This window comes from Symphalangus syndactylus, chromosome 1, assembly GCF_028878055.3.
Source record: "Symphalangus syndactylus isolate Jambi chromosome 1, NHGRI_mSymSyn1-v2.1_pri, whole genome shotgun sequence".
NCBI classification, from domain to species: Eukaryota; Metazoa; Chordata; class Mammalia; order Primates; family Hylobatidae; genus Symphalangus; species Symphalangus syndactylus.
Genome location: NC_072423.2, coordinates 112,427,820 through 112,448,657, shown reverse-complemented (window position 1 = coordinate 112,448,657; position 20,838 = coordinate 112,427,820). Strand labels below are relative to the sequence as shown.

Below are 20,838 nucleotides of genomic sequence, written 5' to 3'. Positions count from 1 at the left end.
TTAGAGTGGGTCCTAAATCCAATCATTGGTGTCCTTTTAAGAATGCCATGTAGGCCGGGCACAGTGGCTCATGCCTGTAATCCCAGCACTTTGGGAGGCTGAGGCGGGTGGACCATGAGGTCAAGAGTTTGAGACCAGCCTGGCCAATATGGTGAAACCCCATCTCTACTAAAAAAATACAAAAATTAGCCGGCATGCTGCCTCACGCCTGTAGTCCCAGCTACTTGAGAGGCTGAGGCAGAAGACTCTCTTGAACCCAGGAGGCGGAGATTGCAGTGAGCTGAGATCGTGCCACTGCACTCCAGCCTGGGCGACAGAGCGAGACTCCGTCTCAAAAAAAAAAAAAAAAAAAAAAAAAGAATGTCATGTGAAGGCACAGGCAGAGAGACATAGGGAAGAAAGCCATGTGACGACAGCAGACAGAGGTGGGATTGGAGTGATGAGGCTATGAGCCAAGAAATATCAAGGATTGCCAGCAACAACTGGAAACTAGGAAGAGGTGAGGAAGGGTTCTTTATTAGCACCTTCAGAGGGAGCATGGCCCTGCTGACGCCTTGATATCAGACTTCTAGGCTCCAGAACTGTGAGAGAATCAATTCATGTTGTTTTAAGCCACTCATCTGTAGTGCTTTGTTATGGCAGCCCTAGTAAACTAACACTTTTTTTTTTATATATTTAGTGTTTGTTTGTTTGTTTGTTTTGAGACAGTCTTACTCTGTCACTCAGGCTGGAGTCCAGTGGTGTGATCTTGGCTCACTGCAGCCTCAAACTTCACAGGCTCAGGTGATCCTCCCACCTCAGCCTCCCAAGTAGCTGGGACTACAGGTGTGCGCCACCACACTTGAATACTAACACATATTTTGGCACCAGGAAGTGAAGTGCTGCTGGCTGCTGTGATAAAGAACTAAAAATGTGGAAGTGGTTATGAAATTGGATAGTGGGTAGAGGTTGGAAGATTTTTGTGGTGCATGATAAAAAGCTTAGACTGTCTTGAAGAGACTGTTAGTAGAAATTTAGACATTAAAGATTATTCTGGTGAAGGCACAGAAGGAAGTGAAGAGGATGACAGAGAAAGCTTCCATCATCTTTTTTTTTTTTTTTTTTTTGAGACAGGGTCTCAATCTGTTGCCCAGGCTAGAGTGCAGTGGTGCAATCTCAGCTCACCGCAACCTCCACCTCCTGGGTTCCAACAATTCTCCTGCCTCAGCCTCCTGAGTAGCTGGGATTACAGGCACAGGCCACCACGGCTGGCTAATTTTTTGTATTTTTAGTAGAGACAGGGTTTCGCCATGCTGACCAGGCTGGTCTCGAACTCCTGGCTTCATGTGAGCTGCCCATCTCAGCCTCCCAAAGTGCTGGGATTACAGTCGTGAGCCACCACACCCGGCCAGCTTCCACCAACTTAAAGAGCACATATATCATCATGAAAAGAACGTTGATAGGAATATGAACATTAAAGGTGCCTCTGTGAGGCCGCAAAAGGAAATGAGGTGCCTTTTCCTGGACCCTAGAGAAAAGGTAACCTATGTTATAAAGTGGCAGAGAATGTGGCTAAACTGAGTTCCCATGTTGGATGGCTACAACCAAGACTGATGGTAAAAAGCGCAGGTGGGTATGTGGAGAATCAGAGCCCTCACACACTACGGGAGGGAATGTGAGGTGGCGAAACAGTGTGGCAGTTTCTCAAAAGGTTGAATGTATAATTACCATACAACCTAGCAATTCTACTCCTAGCGTACAGTGAAGAGAAATAAAAACATAAGTCCGCACAAAAACTTATGCTGGATGTGGTGGCTCATGTCTGTAATCCCAGCACTTTGGGAGGCCAAGGCAGGTAGATCTCTTGAGCCCAGGAGTTTGAGAACAACCTGGGCAACATGATGAAACCCCATCTCTACAAAAAAAAATACAAAAATTAGCCGGGTATGGTGGCGAGTTCCTGTAGTCCCAGCTACTTGGGAGACAGAGGTGGGAGGATTGCTTGAGCCCAGGAGATGGAGGCTGCAGTGAGCTGAGATTGTGCTACTGCACTCAGCCTGGGCAACAGAGCAAGACCCTGTCTCAAACAAACAAACATAGAAAACACCTTGGACAGGCCGGGCGCGGTGGCTCACGCTTGTAATCCCAGCACTTTGGGAGGCCGAGGCAGGCGGATCACGAGGTCAGGAGATCGAGACCACGGTGAAACCCCGTCTCTACTAAAAATACAAAAAAATTAGCCGGGCGTGGTGGCGGGCACCTGTAGTCCCAGCTACTCGGAGAGGCTGAGGCAGGAGAATGGCGTGAACCCGGGAGGCGGAGCTTGCAGTGAGCCGAGATCGCGCCACTGCACTCCAGCCTGGGCAACAGAGCGAGACTCCGTCTCAAAAAAAAAAAAAAAAATTAGCCAGGCATGGTGGCTCACACCTGTAGTCCCAGCTACTCGGGAGGCTGAGGCATGAGAATCACTTAAACCCCGGAGGTAGAGGTTACAGTGAGCTGAGATTGCGCCACTACACTCCAGCCTGGGAAACAGCGTGAGATTTGGTCCCAAAAAATAAATAAATAAATAAAAATAAAATAAAATAAAACCATGATGCTGTACTCTGCCCAACTACATTGAAAAAAAACAGAGCAAAAAGGAAACAAATGGAAATAATACATCATCTTTCCCAACAGAAAGTCAAAAATTATTTTCCTGTGACAGTATGAGCTTTGTTAAGTATATTTCAATTATGTGCATCCAGCCTGAGAATGTCTTTGAAAAGCTTTAAGGTAATGACTATTGGAATAAAAACATTGCCTACCTTTCAAATAACAAAAGAGATCATATCTACACAGAAAAATTGGAATAAAGAGAAAATTCCAAGGTATTGAAAACAAGATCAAACATACCAGTAATGATAATAATAAACCTAAGTGGTTGCAGATGCCTTGATGAAAAAAGCTCTTGGGCTAGGCTAAAACTCAAAGCAAGTATATGCTTTTGTTTTGTTTTGTTTTTTTTTTTTTTTTTTTTTTTTTTTTTTTTTTTGAGACGGAGTCTTGCTTTGTCACCCAGGCTGGAGTGCAGTGGCGCGATCTCGGCTCACTGCAAGCTCTGCCTCCCGGGTTCACGCCATTCTCCTGCCTCAGCCTCTCCGAGTAGCTGGGACTACAGGCGCCCGCCACCATGCCCGGCTAATTTTTTTGTATTTTTGGTAGAGACGGGGTTTCACCGTGGTCTCGATCTCCTGACCTCGTGATCCGCCCGCCTCGGCCTCCCAAAGTGCTGGGATTACAAGCGTGAGCCACCGCGCCCGGCCTTGTTTTGTTTTTTGTTTTTTGTTTTTGAGACAGAGTCTTGCTCTGTCACCCAGGCTGGAGTGTAGTGACATATCTTGGCTCACTGCAACCTCCTCCTCCTGGGTTCAAGCAATTCTTCTGCTTCAGCCTCCCAAGTAGCTGGGATTACAGGCATGCGCCACCACACCCGGCTAATTTTTACATTTTTAGTCCAGACAGAGTTTCACCATCTTGGACAGGCTGGTCTCAAACTCCTGATGTCAAGTGATCCACCTACCTCAGTCTCCCAAAGTGCTGGGACTGCAGGCATGAGCCACTGCGCCTGGCCTAAGCTCTTTATTCTAAAGAAAATGACACAAAAATGTTAAACATAAAAGGGAAAAAATATAATAAAAAAATATGGACAGGTTGGGCATGGTGGTTCATGCCTGTAATCCCAGCACTTTGGGAGGCCAAGGAAGGAGATCACTTGAACCCAGGAGTTCAAGACCACCTTGGGCAACACAGCAAGACCACATCTCTAAAAATTTTTAAAATGTAGGACGGGGCAGTGGCTCACGCCTGTAATACCAGCAATTTGGGAGGCCGAGGTGGGATCACCTGAGGTCAGGAGTTCAAGACCAGCCTGACCAACATGGAGAAACCCCATCTCTACTAAAAATGCAAAATTAGCCAGGCTTGGTGACTCATTCCTGTAATCCCAGCTACTTGGGAGGCTGAGGCAAGAGAATTGCTTGAACCTGGGAGGCAGAAAATTTTTTTTTTTTTTTTTAATTTTGAGAGGGAGTTTTGCTCTTGTTACCCAGGCTGGAGTGCAGTGGCACGATCTCAGCTCACCACAACCTCAACCTCCTGGGTCTCCAACTCCTGACCTCAGGTGATCTGCCCACCTTGGCCTCCCAAAGTGCTGGGATTACAGGTGTGAGCCACCACATCCGGCCAAAAAAATTTTTTTTAAAATTTAGCCGGGTATGGTGATGTGTGCCTATAGTCCTAGCTACTCAGGAGGCTGAGGTGGGAGGATTAGTTGAACCTGGGAGGTGAGCCGTGATGGTGCCATTGCACTCCAGCCAGAACAACAAAGCAAGACCCTGTCACTTAAAAAAAAGAAAAAATATATGGACAGAAAGCAAGAATAACAAATCAAAACCACAATGCAATACCACACCCATTAGGATGGCTACTATTAAAAAAGAAAAGAAAAGAAAAGAAAACAACAAGTGTTGACAAGGATGTGGAGAAACTGGAACCCGTGTGTACTTCTGGTAGAAATGTAAAATGATGCAGCTGCTATGGGAAACAGTACAGCAGTTCCTCAAAAAAATAAAAACAGAGGCCGGGTGCGGTGGCTCATGCCTGTAATCCCAGCACTTTGGGAGGCTGAGGTGGGTGGATTGCCTGAGGTCAGGAGTTCGAGACCAGTCTGGCCAACATGATGAAACCCTGTCTCTACTAAAAATACAAAAAAATTAGCTAGGCATGGTGGTGTGGGCCTGTAATCCCAGCTACTTGGGAGGCTGAGGCAGGGGAATTGCTTGAATCAGGGAGGTGGAGGTTGCAGTGAGCTGAGATCACGCCACTGCCCTCCAGCCTGGGCGACAGAGTGAGACTCTGTTTCAAAATAAATAAATAAATAAATAAAATAAAAATAAAAACAGAATTACCATAGGATCTGGCAATTCCACTTCTAGGTCTATACCAAAAAGAAATGAATTGAGAGCACGGTCTCAAAGAGACATTTGTATCCACGTTCATAGCCGCATTATCCACAATAGCTAAAAAGTGGAAGCTGTCCCAAGTGTCCATTGGCAGATGAATGGATACACGAAATGTGGTATACAATAGAATCTTATTCTGTCTTAGAAAGGAAGAAAATTCTTAAGGCTGGGTGTGGTGGTTCATACTTGTAATCCTAGCACTTTGGGAGGCCAAAGTGGTAGAATCGCTTGAGGCTAGGAGTTTGAGACCAGCCTGGGCAATATAGTGAGCCTCCTTCTCTACAAAAAATAAAAAAATTATCTAGGCATGGTGGTGTGCACTTGTTAGTCCCAGCTACTAGGGAGGATAAGGCAAGAGAATCGTTGAGTCTAGGAGTTTGAGGCTGCAGTGATTGCTGCATTGCACTGTAGCCTGGGTGACAGAGTGAGATGCTGTCTTAAAAAATAAAGAGGAAGGAAACTCTCGCACAAGCTACAACATGGATGAACCTTGAGGATATTACGCTAACTGAAGTAACCAGTTACAAAAAGACAAATACTATATGATTTCACTTATATGAGGTATATAAAGTAGTCAAAGTCATAAAGACAGAAAGTGGTTGCCAGGGGCTGGGAGTAGCAAATAGAGTTATTGTTTTTCTTTTTTAAATTTTTTTAGAGATGGGGTCTCACTATGTTGTCCAGGCTGGAGTGCAAGGGCCAATCGTGAATGCAATCATAGCACACTACAGCCTCAAACTCATGGGCTCAAGCAATCCTCCCACCTCAGCCTCCCAAGTACCTGGGACTATAGGTGTGAGCCACCACATCTGGCTTGAGTTATTGTTCAGCGGGTACAGAGTTTCTGTTTTACAAGATTAAAAGAGTTCTGGAGATGCATGGTGGTGACAGTTGCATAACAATGTAAATGTACTTCATACTCCTGAAACGTACACTTCAAAACAGCTATGATGGTAAATTTTATGTTATGCATATTTTACCACAGCAAAAAAAAAAAAAAAATGGAAAAACAAAAGTAGGGGTGGTAATATTCAAATTAGTTAAAGTATATATCCACAGAAAAAGCTTTTCATATTGAAATGGGAACCACCCATAATAAAGACCAAGCCATGATGGAGCAACTGGTACCAGATTTGCTCTGGCCCCAACAAAAGCAACTATTATTTTAAAAAAGGACAAATTGGCAGGGCGCCGTGGCTGACACCTGTAATCCCAGAACTTTGGGAGGTCGAGGTGGGTGGATCGACTGAGGTCAGGAGTTCAAGACCAGCCTGGCCAACGTGGTGAAACCCTGTCTCTACTAAAAATACAAAAATTAGCTGGTGCGGTGGCGGGTGCCTATAATCCCAGCTACTCTGGAGGCTGAGGCACGAGAATCGCTTGAACCCGGGAGATGAAGGTGGCAGTGAGCCGAGATCATGCCATTGCACTCCAGCCTGGATAACAAGAGCAAACCTCCGTCTCAAAAAAAAAAAAAAAACAAAGGGACAAATCAAATAACTGTTTTTAGACACGAGACTAGGCAGGACTGTGATCCTTGAGAGAAGGGAAGCAAGCTGAGGGGAGGAGGCAGCAGCTTACTGCCCAGAGGCACTTCCTGGACTGCAGAGCCAAGCACAGTGAAGAAATAATGGAAGATTCAAAAAAGGAACAAAATGGAATTCCTGGAGCTTCAAAACACCACATCTGATATGAAAAGTTCACTGGATGGGTTTAATAAAAATGCAGAGGTAAAGATAAGTGAATTTGAAGACATAGCAATAGAAACTAACTAAACTAAAGCTTGGAAGGAAAAAAAGACAGAGAAGAAATGAACAAAAGAAAGAAAAAAACCAGAAGTTCAGTGACCTGTGGGATGATACCAAATAGTCTAACATACATAGAGTGGAAGTCCAGGATGGGAGAAAGGGTGGCAGAAAATACATTTGAAGAAATGATGGCCAACAATTCTTCACATTTTATATTTAGAAACCCAGAAATCCAAGAATCTCAAGAAACCCCAAGCATGATAAACATAAAGAAAACCATACTGAGATACATCATAATCAAATTGCTGAAAATCAGCAATAAAGAGAAAATATTCCAGCCTAGGCAACATCATGAGACTCCGTCTCTACAAAAATTAGAAAAGATTAGCCGGGCGTGGTGGCAAGTGCCTGTAGTCCCAGCTACTCAGGAGGCTGAGATGGGAGGATGGCTTGAGCCCAGGAAGTTGAGGCTACAGTGAGCTATGATTGCACCACAGCACTCCAGCTTGGGTGACAGAGTAAGATCTTGTCTTGAAAAAAAAAAAGAAGAAAAGAAAATATTAAAGGCAGCCAGAGAAAAAGGAGATAACATATCCAGAAGAGCGAAGATGAGAATGACAACAGACTTCTCTTAGAAACAATGCAACCCAGAAGTCAGCAGAAGAGCATTTTTTTTTTTTTTTTTTTTTAGACAGAACATCACTCTGTTGCCCAGGCTGGAGTGCAGTGGCACAATCTCAGCCCACTGCAACCTCTGTCTCCTGGGTTCAAGCAATTCTCCTGCCTCAGCCTCCTGAGTAGGTGGGATTACAGGTACCCACCACCACGCCTGGCTAATTTTTGTATTTTCAGTAGAGACGGGGTTTCACCATGTTGGCCAAGCTGGACTCAAACTCCTGACTTCAGGTGATTTGCCCGCCTCAGCCTCCCAAAGTGCTGGGATTACAGCTGTGAGCCACTGCACCTGGCCAGAACAGCATCTTTAAAGAGACAAAGGCCGTGCTGGTTCACCTCATTTGTGTCTCCAGATCCCTGGGAGGTTGGCTATGGCTGACTGCAGCTACCAAGCTCCCCTGGCCACTGATTTCTTGTTGAGCTAGACCATGAGGAACCCTAGCAGGAGGCCACAGGGAGGGAGGAGAGTGAGGTTGAGGTGTCAATTCCCAGGCTCACTCCTGAGAATGGTCTAGGGCTCACCCAAGGTCCCATCCTGTTAGGCTGCCTTTTCCTCTCTGCTCCCAGTCCCTAGGTTCCTGTATCCTTTCTCTCTCCTTTCCTTTGCCCAAGGGGAGCAATGGTCACTGTTGTTATGATACGATGCAGCAGCCCTGCAGTATCTGGGAGGTAGACAGGAAGGGAGGGACAGTAACTACCGCATCGATCTCGTTGAGGACCTTCCACTGTTCATAGGGCACACCCAGCGCCTCAGCCGTCTGGATTGTCCTCTTCATCTGGCTTGTCCAGACCTTCAGATCCTTGATATTTTGGTCACTGATGAACTGGGCTAGACCCCTGGCAAACTGAAATACATCATAAGCAAACTCAGACCTACAGGTCTTGGGCTGCCCTTAAAGCATCCCACAGCTGCAGGGTCCATAAGATCATCCTCGCCTTGAACACTCACTACAGGTTTGGTAAAAAGCATGAACTAACTTGTCGATGACACACATGCTGACACACAAGAACACAAGTGCTGTTCTTGTGCACCCTCCCAGACTCTGAGCACAGTAGCACAGTTCCAGCTGTGACTCATCAGGGCCACTGCCTCCCCACAACCACGTGCCCTGTGCTACGTGACCACTGAGGTCTCCCCTGGACTGTGGTACAGCTATCTGCTACACTGTATGGACTCAGGTCACTCTAAGGGTGGCATGCCTCTGACAAAAGGGGCTCAGTGAGTGACAGCTCACATGCAGACCAGAGATCCAGGCATTTGCCTGTTGCTTGATGATCTTCCCTACATGATGGGAAGATTCTAGGCTGAATGAAGGTCATTCACCTTGACTGCACATTAAAAGAATGGGAGCCCAGCCCCAGCGCACTCACACATGCATATACCCAGCCATGCAGGGTACAAATGCAGGCCCGTGTGCACATGCAGGCACACATGCACTGACCTCCCTGCCCCGAGGGGACAGTCCTGGGTCCCCGCCAATCCGGCCCTTGAGGTTGAGCTCACTCTCCCCGTGCCGGCAGAGGTAGATGGAGCGGGGGGTCACGTGGATGTTCATGAGGTAATATACGATGCGGCTCTGGATGTGGTCAGCCACACGGTTCACCACGTAGCTCTGGCCCACATCCATGATCTTGATATAGGACAGGTCCCTGTCCAGAGAGAAGGTAGAAAGAGGCCTGTGAGTGTGGCCAGGGTTCTCACAGAGCACATCTGGCCAGCCACGGAGTCTAGCTGCAAGGCCTTGTACCTCTGACCACCAGAGATTACAACCTTCAGGACCATCAGCTGGTGTGCAAGTGATGGGGGTGAGGCGGGAGCAACACAGTGCGTGTGATGCACAGGCAAACCCTGTGGGAGACGGGAGATGGGAGGTGCTCGTCAGTCATCATGCTTCCCAAAGGTGACATCCAAAGTGGGGGGTCCGCCATACCACATCATGACTTTCTCCGTTGCTCATGTGTCCCTGGGGCCCCTGTTGGCCTACCTCTGCGCTCTCAATACACTGTCTGTAAGTTGAACCAAGAGACAGTTTTCCCGAGCGTTGTTGACTTGGGAGTAGCTGGCAAACGCTCCACGCCCCCACTCTTCCTGGTCAGCTGTCCAAGGACCTGGCCTTTCCTTCCCCAGTGACCTCCTCCCACTAGAGCCCAGTCCTGGTCATCCAAGTGTGCTGAGCAGCTGCCACACCCCATCCTGGGCAGCTGGTGGATGAGACAGGAAGCACAGGAGGATGGTGCTTGTGGTGGCAGCCGATAAGTCCAGCTCAGCCACTTCCCCGCTCTGGACCTGTGTAGCACTGCAGCTTGGACAGCACATTGATCAGTCTCTGGGTGTGGGGGTGCAGGATGGGCTCTGGTTCAGGCTGAGACAAATGGATCACATCACAGAACCATGAAGAGAAATGCTGTGCTGGGGGACCATGAAAGCCATAGAGAGACCCAGGCGGCAGGTGCCATTCAGCTCAGGCTCGGCCTGGGCTGGCTCTAGAACCCAGCTGAGGACACTGCTCTATGCACACCCCAAAAGCATTCGTCTCAGAGTTGCTTGTGTTTCTTGGTTCATGTGCCTCCTTTTTTTTTTTTTTTTTTTTTTTGAGACAGGGTCTCACTCTGTCACCCAGGCTGGAGTGCAGTGGTGCAACTGCAATTCACTGCAGCCTTGACCTCCCTGGGCTTAGGTGATTCTCCCACCTCAGCCTCCCGAGTAGCTGGGACTACAGGCGTGCGCCACCATGCCAGGCTAATTTTTGTATTTTTTGTAGAGACGGGGTTTCACCATGTTGCCCAGGCTGGTCTCAAAATCCTGGGCTCAAACATCCTCCCGCCTCAGCCTCCCAAAGTGCTAGGATTACAGGCATGAGCCACTCTGCCCAGCCTGTATTACACAATCTTATAGAATTACAGAACCTAAGCACAAGTTTGTATTCCAGCTTTTTCGCTGAATGCAATATTATATTTTCCCATGTCTCTCCACAATGACGAGTTATAATGATGACTGTAATACTTCACCAAGGGCTACATTATTATTTACCCAGCCACTGCCCCATGTGTTTTGTAAGACAGGATTTGGTAAACTGTGGCCAGCCAGTCGAATTCAGCCGTGGGCTGTTTTTATCAAGTTTTACTGGAACACAGCTATGCCCGCTGATTTACATATCGTCTATGTTTTATTTGCACTGTGACAGCAGAGTGAGTGCCTGCAACAGAGACTGTACATCCTTCAAGGTCTAAATAAAATATTTACTCTGATCTTTGACAGAAAATATTTGCCAATCCCTGCTTTTAGACCCCCTGCATAGAAATTCGGCTTGATTTCATGACGGAATAGTATAAAATCCTGACTCGCAGAGTTTCGGATGAGGTAACCGGTGTTCTGCAAGTCACCTCTGACCAAACATTTCTGCCCCAAGGAAATAAACAAGAAAGGTCAGACCATCTCTGCTTTTTGGGCCTCCAGCCACCACCATGGGGAGCCATAGGAGGCAGCCAAGTATGACCCCTGCCGCCCGCCATCACAGCTGCAGGGCCCGGCGCTGCCCTGACTCACCTATCCAGGTCCTCATCCAGTGACTCATAGGAGTTCTCATAGCACTCAATGCGCCTCATGAAGTCCTCCGTAGCCTCGTCACTGTCGCGGTTGACATAGTCAGGGCTGCCCAGTTTCACTTGCTGCCGGAGCCAGGCACAGAGCAAGGACATATCAGGGTCAGGAGCCAGGCGGGGCCAGAGGCCAAGGAGACTGCTGGGCAGGGGACTGGAGGAGGTTGCGTCGGAGACCAGTGCGGGAACCTGAGGCTGGAAGCTGAGGTGGGGGCTGGTCCAGCAGCTCCCTGGTCTGAATTCTCACACCAGTGTCAAGAGGGTATCACTGAGGGTCCAGGGATTGAAGTCCCTCAACCTCGTGGTACAGGGGGAGAGGCCTGGAGGCCGTTCCCCACCCTGAACTCTCATTTCCCCACATCCAGATGGCCATTCCTCAGATAAACTGAGGGAGGGGAAGGGAAGAATGAGTCTTTCTTTCTCTGAAATATAAAACATGCCCCTCACCCATCCTTCCACCCCTGCTGAAGGTGCTCTCCTAGTGTCCAGGTAGTTACAAGGGGGAGGTGGGGTGAGTGAATGTCCACCAGCCACCCAGGCTTCCACACAGTGGTTCACAGAGGGCGAGGCATACCTGACCCAGCATTTGAAGTCACACTGCCTCCCTACCCCCACAAGGTTCAAGATCAAATTAAGGTTAGCCAAAACCTGAAAAGGGATGTCCCTGTCACACATGACCTTCTGACAAGGTGAGATGCACTACTTACCACGATGTTGGCAGCTATGACCTCAGGATCCACACAGATGGACTCGACAAAAAAGGTCTGCGGCAGGACCAGAAGCGCCGGGGTGGCGTGAGGGAGGAACATGGACACGTTTAGGGGCTCCCACCTTGCTCCTCGGAGCTCTCCATCCCCCAAGGCCCATGCTGACCAGCAGCCAGGCCCTGAAACCCAGGTTCAGGGGGCTGGAGCTGGGGTCAAGGAGTCCGGAGCTAAAGCAGGTGCTGCCCTCTCCTAGACTCTCCCACAAAAACCCCCTTCCCTCTGGAAAGCAAACCCCAGGTGGAGACAGCCCCTCTCACCCCAAATTACACTCAGGAGCCATGCCAGCCCCATGCCCCTCATGCATCAGCAGGCGGTGAAAGGAGCCCTGGAGGGCAGGGGGCATGCCACAGTTCCACCAAGGAGAGGAGCCAAGGAGGCCTCACCTTGTAGCCATTCTGTTCTCCAAAATTAAAGATGGTCGCTCTCCGTTCTCGGGTGGTGTTTGTGGCATCAAAAACCTAGGACCAAACTAGGGTTAACTCAGCCTCTGGCCCTGGGGAAGGAAGGAGTCACCTGAGGGCCGCAGCACAGGCTCTCTGGGGACTGGATTTCTCACAAGGACCAGCTGCTGCCAGGGCCACCTGCCTGGCCAGTCTCCTTCAGACTTGCAACAGCTGGGCTGGCCCTCCCCTTCCTTGGAGAGAATGCCCCAAGGAAGTTCGAAGGAGAGGATGCCTGTGCTCCCAGCAGGGGAGCAGACCCTTGGCACAGAAGAACCTACTCAGCGCTGCTCTGCACACAGTGGGCACTCAGTTTGTGTCTGACCAACAGGAATTGCAGTGAAACCAGTTAAACCTGGTAAACTGAACCTGTGTTTATTTCTACTCCATCCTGACACCCCAGTAAAATGGGAACAGAAGGATAAAGAGAAAAAGAGAGGAGACAACAGGAGATGGAGACATCCACACAATTCTGTCAGAGAGATCCATGGTGATGAACTCAGAGTCATGTAGGAAACCAAACACAGGTGCTCACCAACCAGAGCACACTACCTGCGCAGGACCAGAGCACTCAGGAGGGTGCACTGGCATTGCTAAGAAAAGGGACAAAGGTGGGGAGGAAATGGGAGGACTGGCTGGCTGACAAAGAAGAGCTGGAGGCCCAGGCCCCCTTCCCAACCCCATCCAGCTGGGCACTGACCCATCTGGAGCTCTTTGAGAAGTACCTGGGGCCTGCACAAGCATCCTCTGAGTAGCCGGGACTACAAGTGTGCACCACACCTGGGTTACGGCATCATTTTTTTGTTTTCATTTAAAAAAATTTTTTCTGAGACAGAGTCTCCCTCTGTCACCCAGGCTGGAGTGTAGTTGAGCAATCATAGCTCACTGCAGCCTCAACCTCCTGGGCTTAAGTGATTCTTTCGCCTCAGCCTCCCAAGTAGCTGGGATTACAGGCATGTACCACCATACCTGGCTAATTTTTTTTTTTTTTTGAGACAGAGTCTTGCCCTGTCACGCAGGCTGCAGTGCAGTGGCGTGATCTTGGCTCACTGCAAACTCCGCCTCCTGGTTCAAGCGAGTCTCCTGCCTCAGCCTCCTGACTAGCTGGGATTACAGCTACTTGTGCCATCACGCCTGGCTAATTTTTGTATTTTTAGTAGAGACGAGGTTTCACCATGTTGGTCAGGCTGGTCTCGAACTCCTGACCTCATGATCTGCCTGCCTTGGACTCCCAAAGTGCTGGGATTACAGGGTGAGCCACTGTGCCCAGCCACATCTGGCTAATTTTTTTTTTTGAGACGGAGTCTTGCTCTGTTGCCTAGGCTGGAGTGCAGTGGCGCGATCTCGGCTCGCTGCAAGCTCTGTCTCCCAGGTTCATGCCATTCTCCTGCCTCAGCCTCCCATCTGCCTCCTGGGTTCACGCCATTCCCCTGCCTCAGCCTCCTGAGTAGCTGGGACTACAAGCGCCTGCCACAACGCCCGGCTAATTTTTTGTATGTTTTTAGTAGAGATGGAGTTTCACTGTGTTAGCCAGGATGGTCTTGATCTCCTGACCTCGTGATCCACCCGCCTCAGCCTCCCAAAGTGCTGGGATTACAGGTGTGAGCCACCGCACCCAGCCCACACCTGGCTAATTTTAAAATTTTTCTGTAGACACAAAGTCTCGCTATGTTGCCCAGGCTGGTGTCAAACTCTTGGGCTCAAGCAATCCTCCTGCCTCAGCCTCCCAAAGTGCTGGGATTACAGGTATGAGCCACCATGTCAGCCCAGCATCACTTTTTTAAAAAGCGTATCCAGCCAGGGCTCACTGGACACTCCAGCAAAACCTTTAACAAGAAAAACAGAAACTAAATCAAACAAACAAACAAAAAGGAATTTGGGCCGGGTGCGGTGGCTTATGCCTGTAATCCCAGCACTTTCGGAGGCTGGGGCAGGCAAATTGCTTGAGACCAGGAGCTTGAGACCAGCCTGCTCAACAAGGTGAAACCCTGTCTCTATGAAAAATACAAGAATTAGCCAAGCATGGTGGCACGTGCCTGTAGTCCCAGCTACTCAGGAGGCTGAGGTGGGAGGATCACTTGAGCCTAGGAGACAGGCTGCAGTGAGCTGTGACTAAGCCACTACACTCCAGCCTGGGCAACAGAGCAAGACCATGTCTCAAGGAAAAAAAAACAACAACACTCACATACTTGTAAGATAATGTTGAAGAAGTCTCTCTCAAAACAAACAACCAAAAAAACAAAGAGAGAAAATACAGAGAAAAAAGATAAAATCAGAATCAAGCTAGCATGCAGCCACCAGGAGTTCTAGAAAAAGCAGCGCAGAAAATGGGAGTAGGGATGGAGTGAGTTGCCAGAAAGGGGCAGAGGTGATTTGTCAAAGAAATAATACATGACGATTTCCCTGACCTGGAGAACAAGAGTGTTATGATGAAAAGGGGCCCCCTAGGACCATGTATGGTGGAGGAGAGAAGACCCACCACAAACCACATCACCTTGAAGACCCTAAAGGCCTCCCAAGAGGAAGGGGCATGAGAAACTCTCAGCTCCCTCTAAGAGATGAAGCTTTTAGGAAGATCAGCAAATCAGAATGACATGAGACTTCTCCACAGCCACACTAGAAGCCATAAGACATCAGAGTGATGTTGTAGAAGTTCTAAGGGAAAAGCACTTTCCACCTAGAATTCTATACCCAACCATCAAATGTGAGGATTAAAAAAAGACATTTCAGATATGCAAGGTCTCACACAATTTACCTCCCCAAGCACCTTTCTCAGGAAGTTACTGGAGGATGTGCTTCAATGAAACAAATCAGTAAGTCAAGGAGAGGATGATGTGGGATCCACAGGCAGAACATTCAACCCAGGAGAGAGAAGGGCAATGGCTATGCTACAGGCGCAGATTGTAGCTGGGGACAGAGAACTCCAGAAGGTATGACTCCAAGAAGAAAAAGGAAGGGAAAGAACAGCCCCTGTGTTTTACTATACAAGGTTGGGGTAGAGCCCTTTCCCACAGACACCCCAGTTCAGCCCTGTTCTGCCCTTCCATCTGACTAGAAGGGCCAACACACAGGTGGAATCCCCTTAACCCAGGATTCAGTGGGTTCCTACAACAACCAGTAATGCTGGGCAGAACTCTCCCCATACCAGGAGAAATCACGTTTACTAAAGACTTAGGCAACCTGATACCTGTAACTTCTGGGGTGGCCAAGAATACAAGCATCCAGAGGGAAGTCCTGCAGGGTCAAATGTGGCCACCACATGCCCAGAGGGAAACTCCTGGCCCATATCCAGTCTCTGGCTCCCTCCTGCATAGCTGTTGCAGACTTCCTCCCAAGGGCTGGCACCCAGAGCATCTGGGGCACACACACCCTGCCTTCCCCTCCAGATGCCTGATGAGTAGAGGCACAGATGTGGGTGGGCTCCCATGTGTCACTCCCAGCTGTCACCAGGGTGTCACACTCACCGCCACATGTCCCCCTTCCTCACTAAGGAACCGCTGGACGTCACGGAGGGCTGCCAGGGCACACTGCCTTCAGAAGAGAAAACACAGGGTCAGCCCAGCACCCAACCCTGTCTGCAGGAGGGTGGCCAGGGACACACGACAGGAGGAGACATGACAGGAGAAGGAACAGCCCCGAGGTCTCTTGCTCTCTTTTCAAAGTTTTCTTCTCTTTCCTTGGGATAATGTTCAGTGTTTGGCTAACTCTTCTCCTATGAGGTGGAAGGCTATACACTCTTGGCCATTAGGAACATTTTTTAAGCACTAAGTTTCTGTATTTTCCCTCATCTTCTCATTGTGTGTAAATCCATGCTGTCATTGTGCCATATTCATGATTTCTAATTGTCATATATTTTCCCTGATTATCAAAATAAGCCCCCCCGCCTTTTTTTTTTTTTTTTTTTTTTTTGTGAGACTGAGTCTCACTCTGTCACCCAGGCTGGACTGCAGTGGCACGATCTCAGCTCACTGCAACTTCTGCCCAGTTTCAAGCAATTTTCGTGCCTCAGCCTACTGAGTAGCTGGGATTACAGGCGTGCACCACCACGCCCAGCTAATTTTTGTATTTTAAAATAAGCATTTTTAAAAGCAGCCGTTTTCTTGTGTGCATGTCAGGAGTTGGTGGTGGGGATGGGAGGAACACTAGTGCTGGCCCTTGGGCAGTGTTAGGCTTAGTGCTCAACTTTCTTTCCTGAAAGAAACCACCCAAACCACCCCTGCTGAGGGAGGGTTCTGCATCTCTTCTTCTATCATATCCATACCCTACAGAATGGGAATCCCCCACCTATGACCGAACACTGACTATACAGTTTTCAGATCTTTTTTTTTTTTTTTTTGAGATAAGATCTCGCTCTGCCACCTAGGCTGGAGTGCAGCAGTGGGATCGTGCCTCACTGCAGCCCAAACTCCTGGGCTCAAGCAATCTTCCTGCCTTCAGAGTAGCTGAAACTACAGGGGTATGCCACCACACCTGGCTAATCTTTAAATTTCTTTTAGAGATGGGGTCTTGCTATGTTGCCCAGGCTTACACAATCTTTATAAGTTCTCAGCTTTTTCATTTATTGCTGCAAAGTGGATTGACACATAAGATTTGTTTTTTTTCTTTTTTTTTATTTTTATTTTTTGAGACAGAGTCTTGCTCTGTCACCCAGGCTGGAGCGCAGTGGCGCGACCTCGGCTCACTGCAAGCTCTGCCTCCTGGGTTCACGCCATTCTCCTGCCTCAGCCTCTTCGAGTAGCTGGGACTACAGGCGCCGCCACCACGCCCGGCTAATTTTTTTGTATTTTTAGTAGAGACGGGGTTTCACCGTGGTCTCGATCTTCTGACCTCGTGATCCGCCCGCCTCGGCCTCCCAAAGTGCTGGGATTACAAGCGTGAGCCACCGCGCCCGGCCGAATTTTTGTATTTTCAGTAGAGATGGGGTTTTGCCATGTTAGCCAGCTGGTCTCGAACTCCTGACTTCAAGTGATCTGCCCATTTTGGCCTCCCAAAGTGCTGGGATTACAGGCGCAAGCCACTGTGCCCAGCCAGGATTATTCTCATCAATTTATCCTATGAGGTCTGGAGATAGATAAATTACTTTTTTATCTATTATCTTCCCTTTTTCTATGTAAGGGTAAAGCTAGATCTCCTAGCTTTGTGTTTTTTGTTTTTGTTTTTTGTTTTTTGAGGTGGAGTCTCACTTTGTTGTCCAGGCTGGAGTGCAGTGGCATGATCTCAGCTCACTACAACCTCCACCTCCTGGGTTCAAGCAATTATCCTGCCTCAGTCTCCCGAGTAGCTGGGATTACAGGCATGTGCCACCACACCCAGCTAATTTTTTGTATTTTTAGTAGAGCTGGGATTTCACCATGTTGGCCATGTGGGTCTTGAACTCCTGACCTCAGGTGATCCACCCTCCTCAGCCTCCCAAGTGCTGGGATTGCAAGCATGAGCCACAGCGCCCAGCCCTCCTGGCTTTGTTGATCTTTGGATTTTGTGTTTAAACTCCCAGCGTGTCAAAGTCAAAGGGCTCTCATCAGGACGATATGCCTGAAATACAGAGGCAGAAGCTGATCTGGGAACCACAGAGAAATCAGTGGTAGAGCTGAGTCCAGGGCACTGAAAAGAGCTCTACTTTTATGGCTCCTTGTGACATTTCTTTTCTTTCTTTTTTTTTTTTTTTAAGAGACAGGGTCTCACTATATTCCCCAGGCTGGTCTTGAACTCCTAGCTTCCAGTGATCCTCCCGCCACAGCCTCCCAAAATGTTGGGATTACACACATGAGCTACTATGTCCAGCCCTTGTAACCATTTCTGTGCCCCAATGGGTCTTTCAGTTAAAGCCTCAAAGTGCTTCCTTCCTCATGCCAAAAACATCTGAATTCTGAGAGTCCAGGTAACTGGCATTGGTGGGGACATTTCTCCTTAGAGCCCCACGTTCTGGGCTAAGATCTCTTTTGTGGGCTGCTCTGGCCATGACACCACCATGCAGAAGAGACCTCAGGGCCCCGGTGGAGATGCTGAGGGAAGAGCCTGGGAGCCTGTGTGTGTGTACGTGTGTGTGTGTGTGTATGAGAGAGTACGAATGGGGTGAAGAGATGCATATGTGCATGAATCCACGTGTGGGTGGGTATGTGTGAGTGTGTTGTGCCCAAGTGTGTACATGTAAATCTGTGAGTGTACCTGTGTGAGTATTCCCTGGGCCCATGTATGAGCACAGGTGCACACACGAGTGTGCACAATCCCTGTGTGCAGTATGTGACTAAATGGGCACAGGTATGAATGAGTGTGCCCACATGTGTGCACACAGGATGTGTGTGCATGCACCCATGTGTATAAGGTTTTTTGTGTGTGTGTCCAAGCATATACAGAGTATGGACGTGGGGGTGACCATGTGTGTACACATGGTGTGTGTGTATACATGTCTTCATGTGCCATGTGACTGTGTGAGAACATATGTGATCATGCTTGGTGTGTACGTGTGCACAGATCCACATGTGCATAGAGGTGAACACGAGTGTATCCATGCCCACACACGTGCTTCTGAGGTATGCATGTGTGTGTGCACCCACCTTCATATGTAGTGGGTGACTGCATGTGTGTGGAAGAGTTAACACAGCAGGTGTGAGAATGGTCCCCTTCGAAAGGCCTGCTTGTGAGGTTGGCCCTTGGCCAGGGTCAGGGAACTTGATGGTAAACAGTTCCCTCCAGTGACATGAAACTTTCCCTGAATTAGAAGAGGAGCTCACTGTGCATAGACTGTTTATACAAACAACATGGTTTATGTTGAATATCTGCTTTCCTTCTGGGAGTCTGGAATTTTGGTACATGCTAGGCACAGGGTGCCTATGTGACCAGCCCCCAATAAAAACCTTGGTCGTTGAGTCTCTGATGAACTTCCCTGGCAAACAACATTTTACACGTGTTGTCACAATTCAATGCAGGAGGAATTAAGTGCGTCCTGTGTGACTCCATGGGGAGAAAATCTTGATGCTCACCCCTGGTTTCTTCTGGACTTCACCCCAGGCCCCTTTTCTCTTTCTGATTTTGCTTTGTGTCATTTTGCCATACTAAGTCTTAGCCATGAGTCCAGCTATATGCCAAGTCCTGGGAGTCACCCTAGCAAATCACTGAACCTGAGGGCAGTCTTGGGGACCCCCGACACACCATGTATGAGCGTGCTCAGGTGTGTGTGTATATACAGGGTGAGAACATGTGTGCCTGCATGCGTGTAATGGCCCTTGAATTATGTGTGGCTTAAGTGAGCCCAAGTATTTATATGTGTAGGTGCCCACACATGTACATATACCCTCATGTATAATGTGACTGTGTACACAGAGGATGTGCATGCGTATGTACCCTGTACATATGGCATATGCATGTCCGGATGTGTGCCTATGAGGTATGCACATACATGCATGTGCCCACATGTGTGTGTGCATAGGGGGCTTGTGTGTGCAGGAGTATGAGTGTGCCTGTTTAGAATATGTGTACTTACGCCCTTGCATACACTTTTTTTTTGAGACAGAGTCTTACTCTGTCGCCCAGGCTGGAGCACAGAGACGCAATCTTGGCTCATTGCAACCTCCACCTCCCAGATTCAAGCAATTATCATGCCTCAGCCTCCTGATGTAGCTGGGATGACAGGCGCCCCACCACATATGGCTAATTTTTGTAATTTTGGTAGAGACGGGGTTTTGCCATGTTGGCCAGGCTGGTCTCAAACTCCTGGTCTCAAGTGATCCACCCGCCTCGGCCTCCCAAAGTGCTGGGGTTACAGGTGTGAATCACTGCACCCGGCCTTGCATGCACTTTTCTAGATCTTCTGCTGTGTCCAGTATCAGAGATGGACCTCAACACTGTATGAGTAACTGGGCCTCTGGGAAACGCAGCTGTCTCTTCCCAGGTTCTCCATTTTAAAAACTCTGGTCCTTTTATTTTGCTAATTGGGAAATTTGGGGCTGATTAATAGGAAATGGCCCTGTGGCCCAGCCAGAGCCAGGATTCGGACACAGGAGAAAGGGTTTCTAGGGCAGCCAGAGGGTATGCCTGCAGAAAGGCAGCAATGAGCCTGCCCCAGCTTCTGTTGCAGGGTGACCTTGGACTAGCTTCCCAACCGCTCTGAGTCTAGGTCTCTTCATGTGAATTAATCCCAAATATCCCTACCTTAGGGGGACAGCCAGAGTGGAATGGCTGGCAGACTCTCCCCACAAACACTATGGATTCAGACAGGACGGACTTCAAATTCAAACCCTGAGTGACCCAAGGCACCCCTATCACTTTCTGGCCTTGGTCCCAGCATCTGGAAAAGTGAGGCACCGCCCACCACAGAAGCTGCTGGGAAGATCAGACAGGCTAGGCTATCAGCGTCCACAGCTTGGGGTTGTTGGCTGAGGCAGGACAATTGCTTGAACCTGGGAGGCGGAGGTTGCAGTGAGCTGAGATTGCACCACTACATTCTAGCCTGGGTGACAGAGTGAGACTCCATCACACACACACAAAAATAACAATAATTTTAAAAATAAATAAATAAAATGTGCATTTGATGTTCCTTGACCTACCTATTGAGGAATATTGGAATGATGGACACTTTTTAGCGGTGGATGGGCTTAGATTCAAGTCTGGGCGCTGATGTAAACTTGCT

The 20,838-nt window shown here is 48.7% G+C and overlaps 1 protein-coding gene across 9 annotated transcripts in view; it reads right to left on the bottom strand.

The window, feature by feature from the left end:
- The window catches only part of PFKFB4 (6-phosphofructo-2-kinase/fructose-2,6-biphosphatase 4), a 42,647-nt gene that overhangs the window by 9,226 nt on the left and 12,583 nt on the right, over positions 1-20,838 (bottom strand). For 7 of the 9 annotated variants that reach the window (XM_055278210.2, XM_055278191.2, XM_063610200.1 and 4 more), the window contains 6 exons: positions 15,677-15,743; positions 12,156-12,230; positions 11,713-11,769; positions 10,953-11,074; positions 8,848-9,055; positions 8,104-8,250 (listed from right to left, as the gene is read on the bottom strand). In XM_055278210.2, coding sequence (XP_055134185.1) covers positions 8,104-8,250; positions 8,848-9,055; positions 10,953-11,074; positions 11,713-11,769; positions 12,156-12,230; positions 15,677-15,743 — 676 coding nt within the window. The remainder of the gene's footprint in view (positions 1-8,103; positions 8,251-8,847; positions 9,056-10,952; positions 11,075-11,712; positions 11,770-12,155; positions 12,231-15,676; positions 15,744-20,838) is intronic. The other 2 variants (XM_055278201.2, XM_063610219.1) reach the window with 2 other exon arrangements.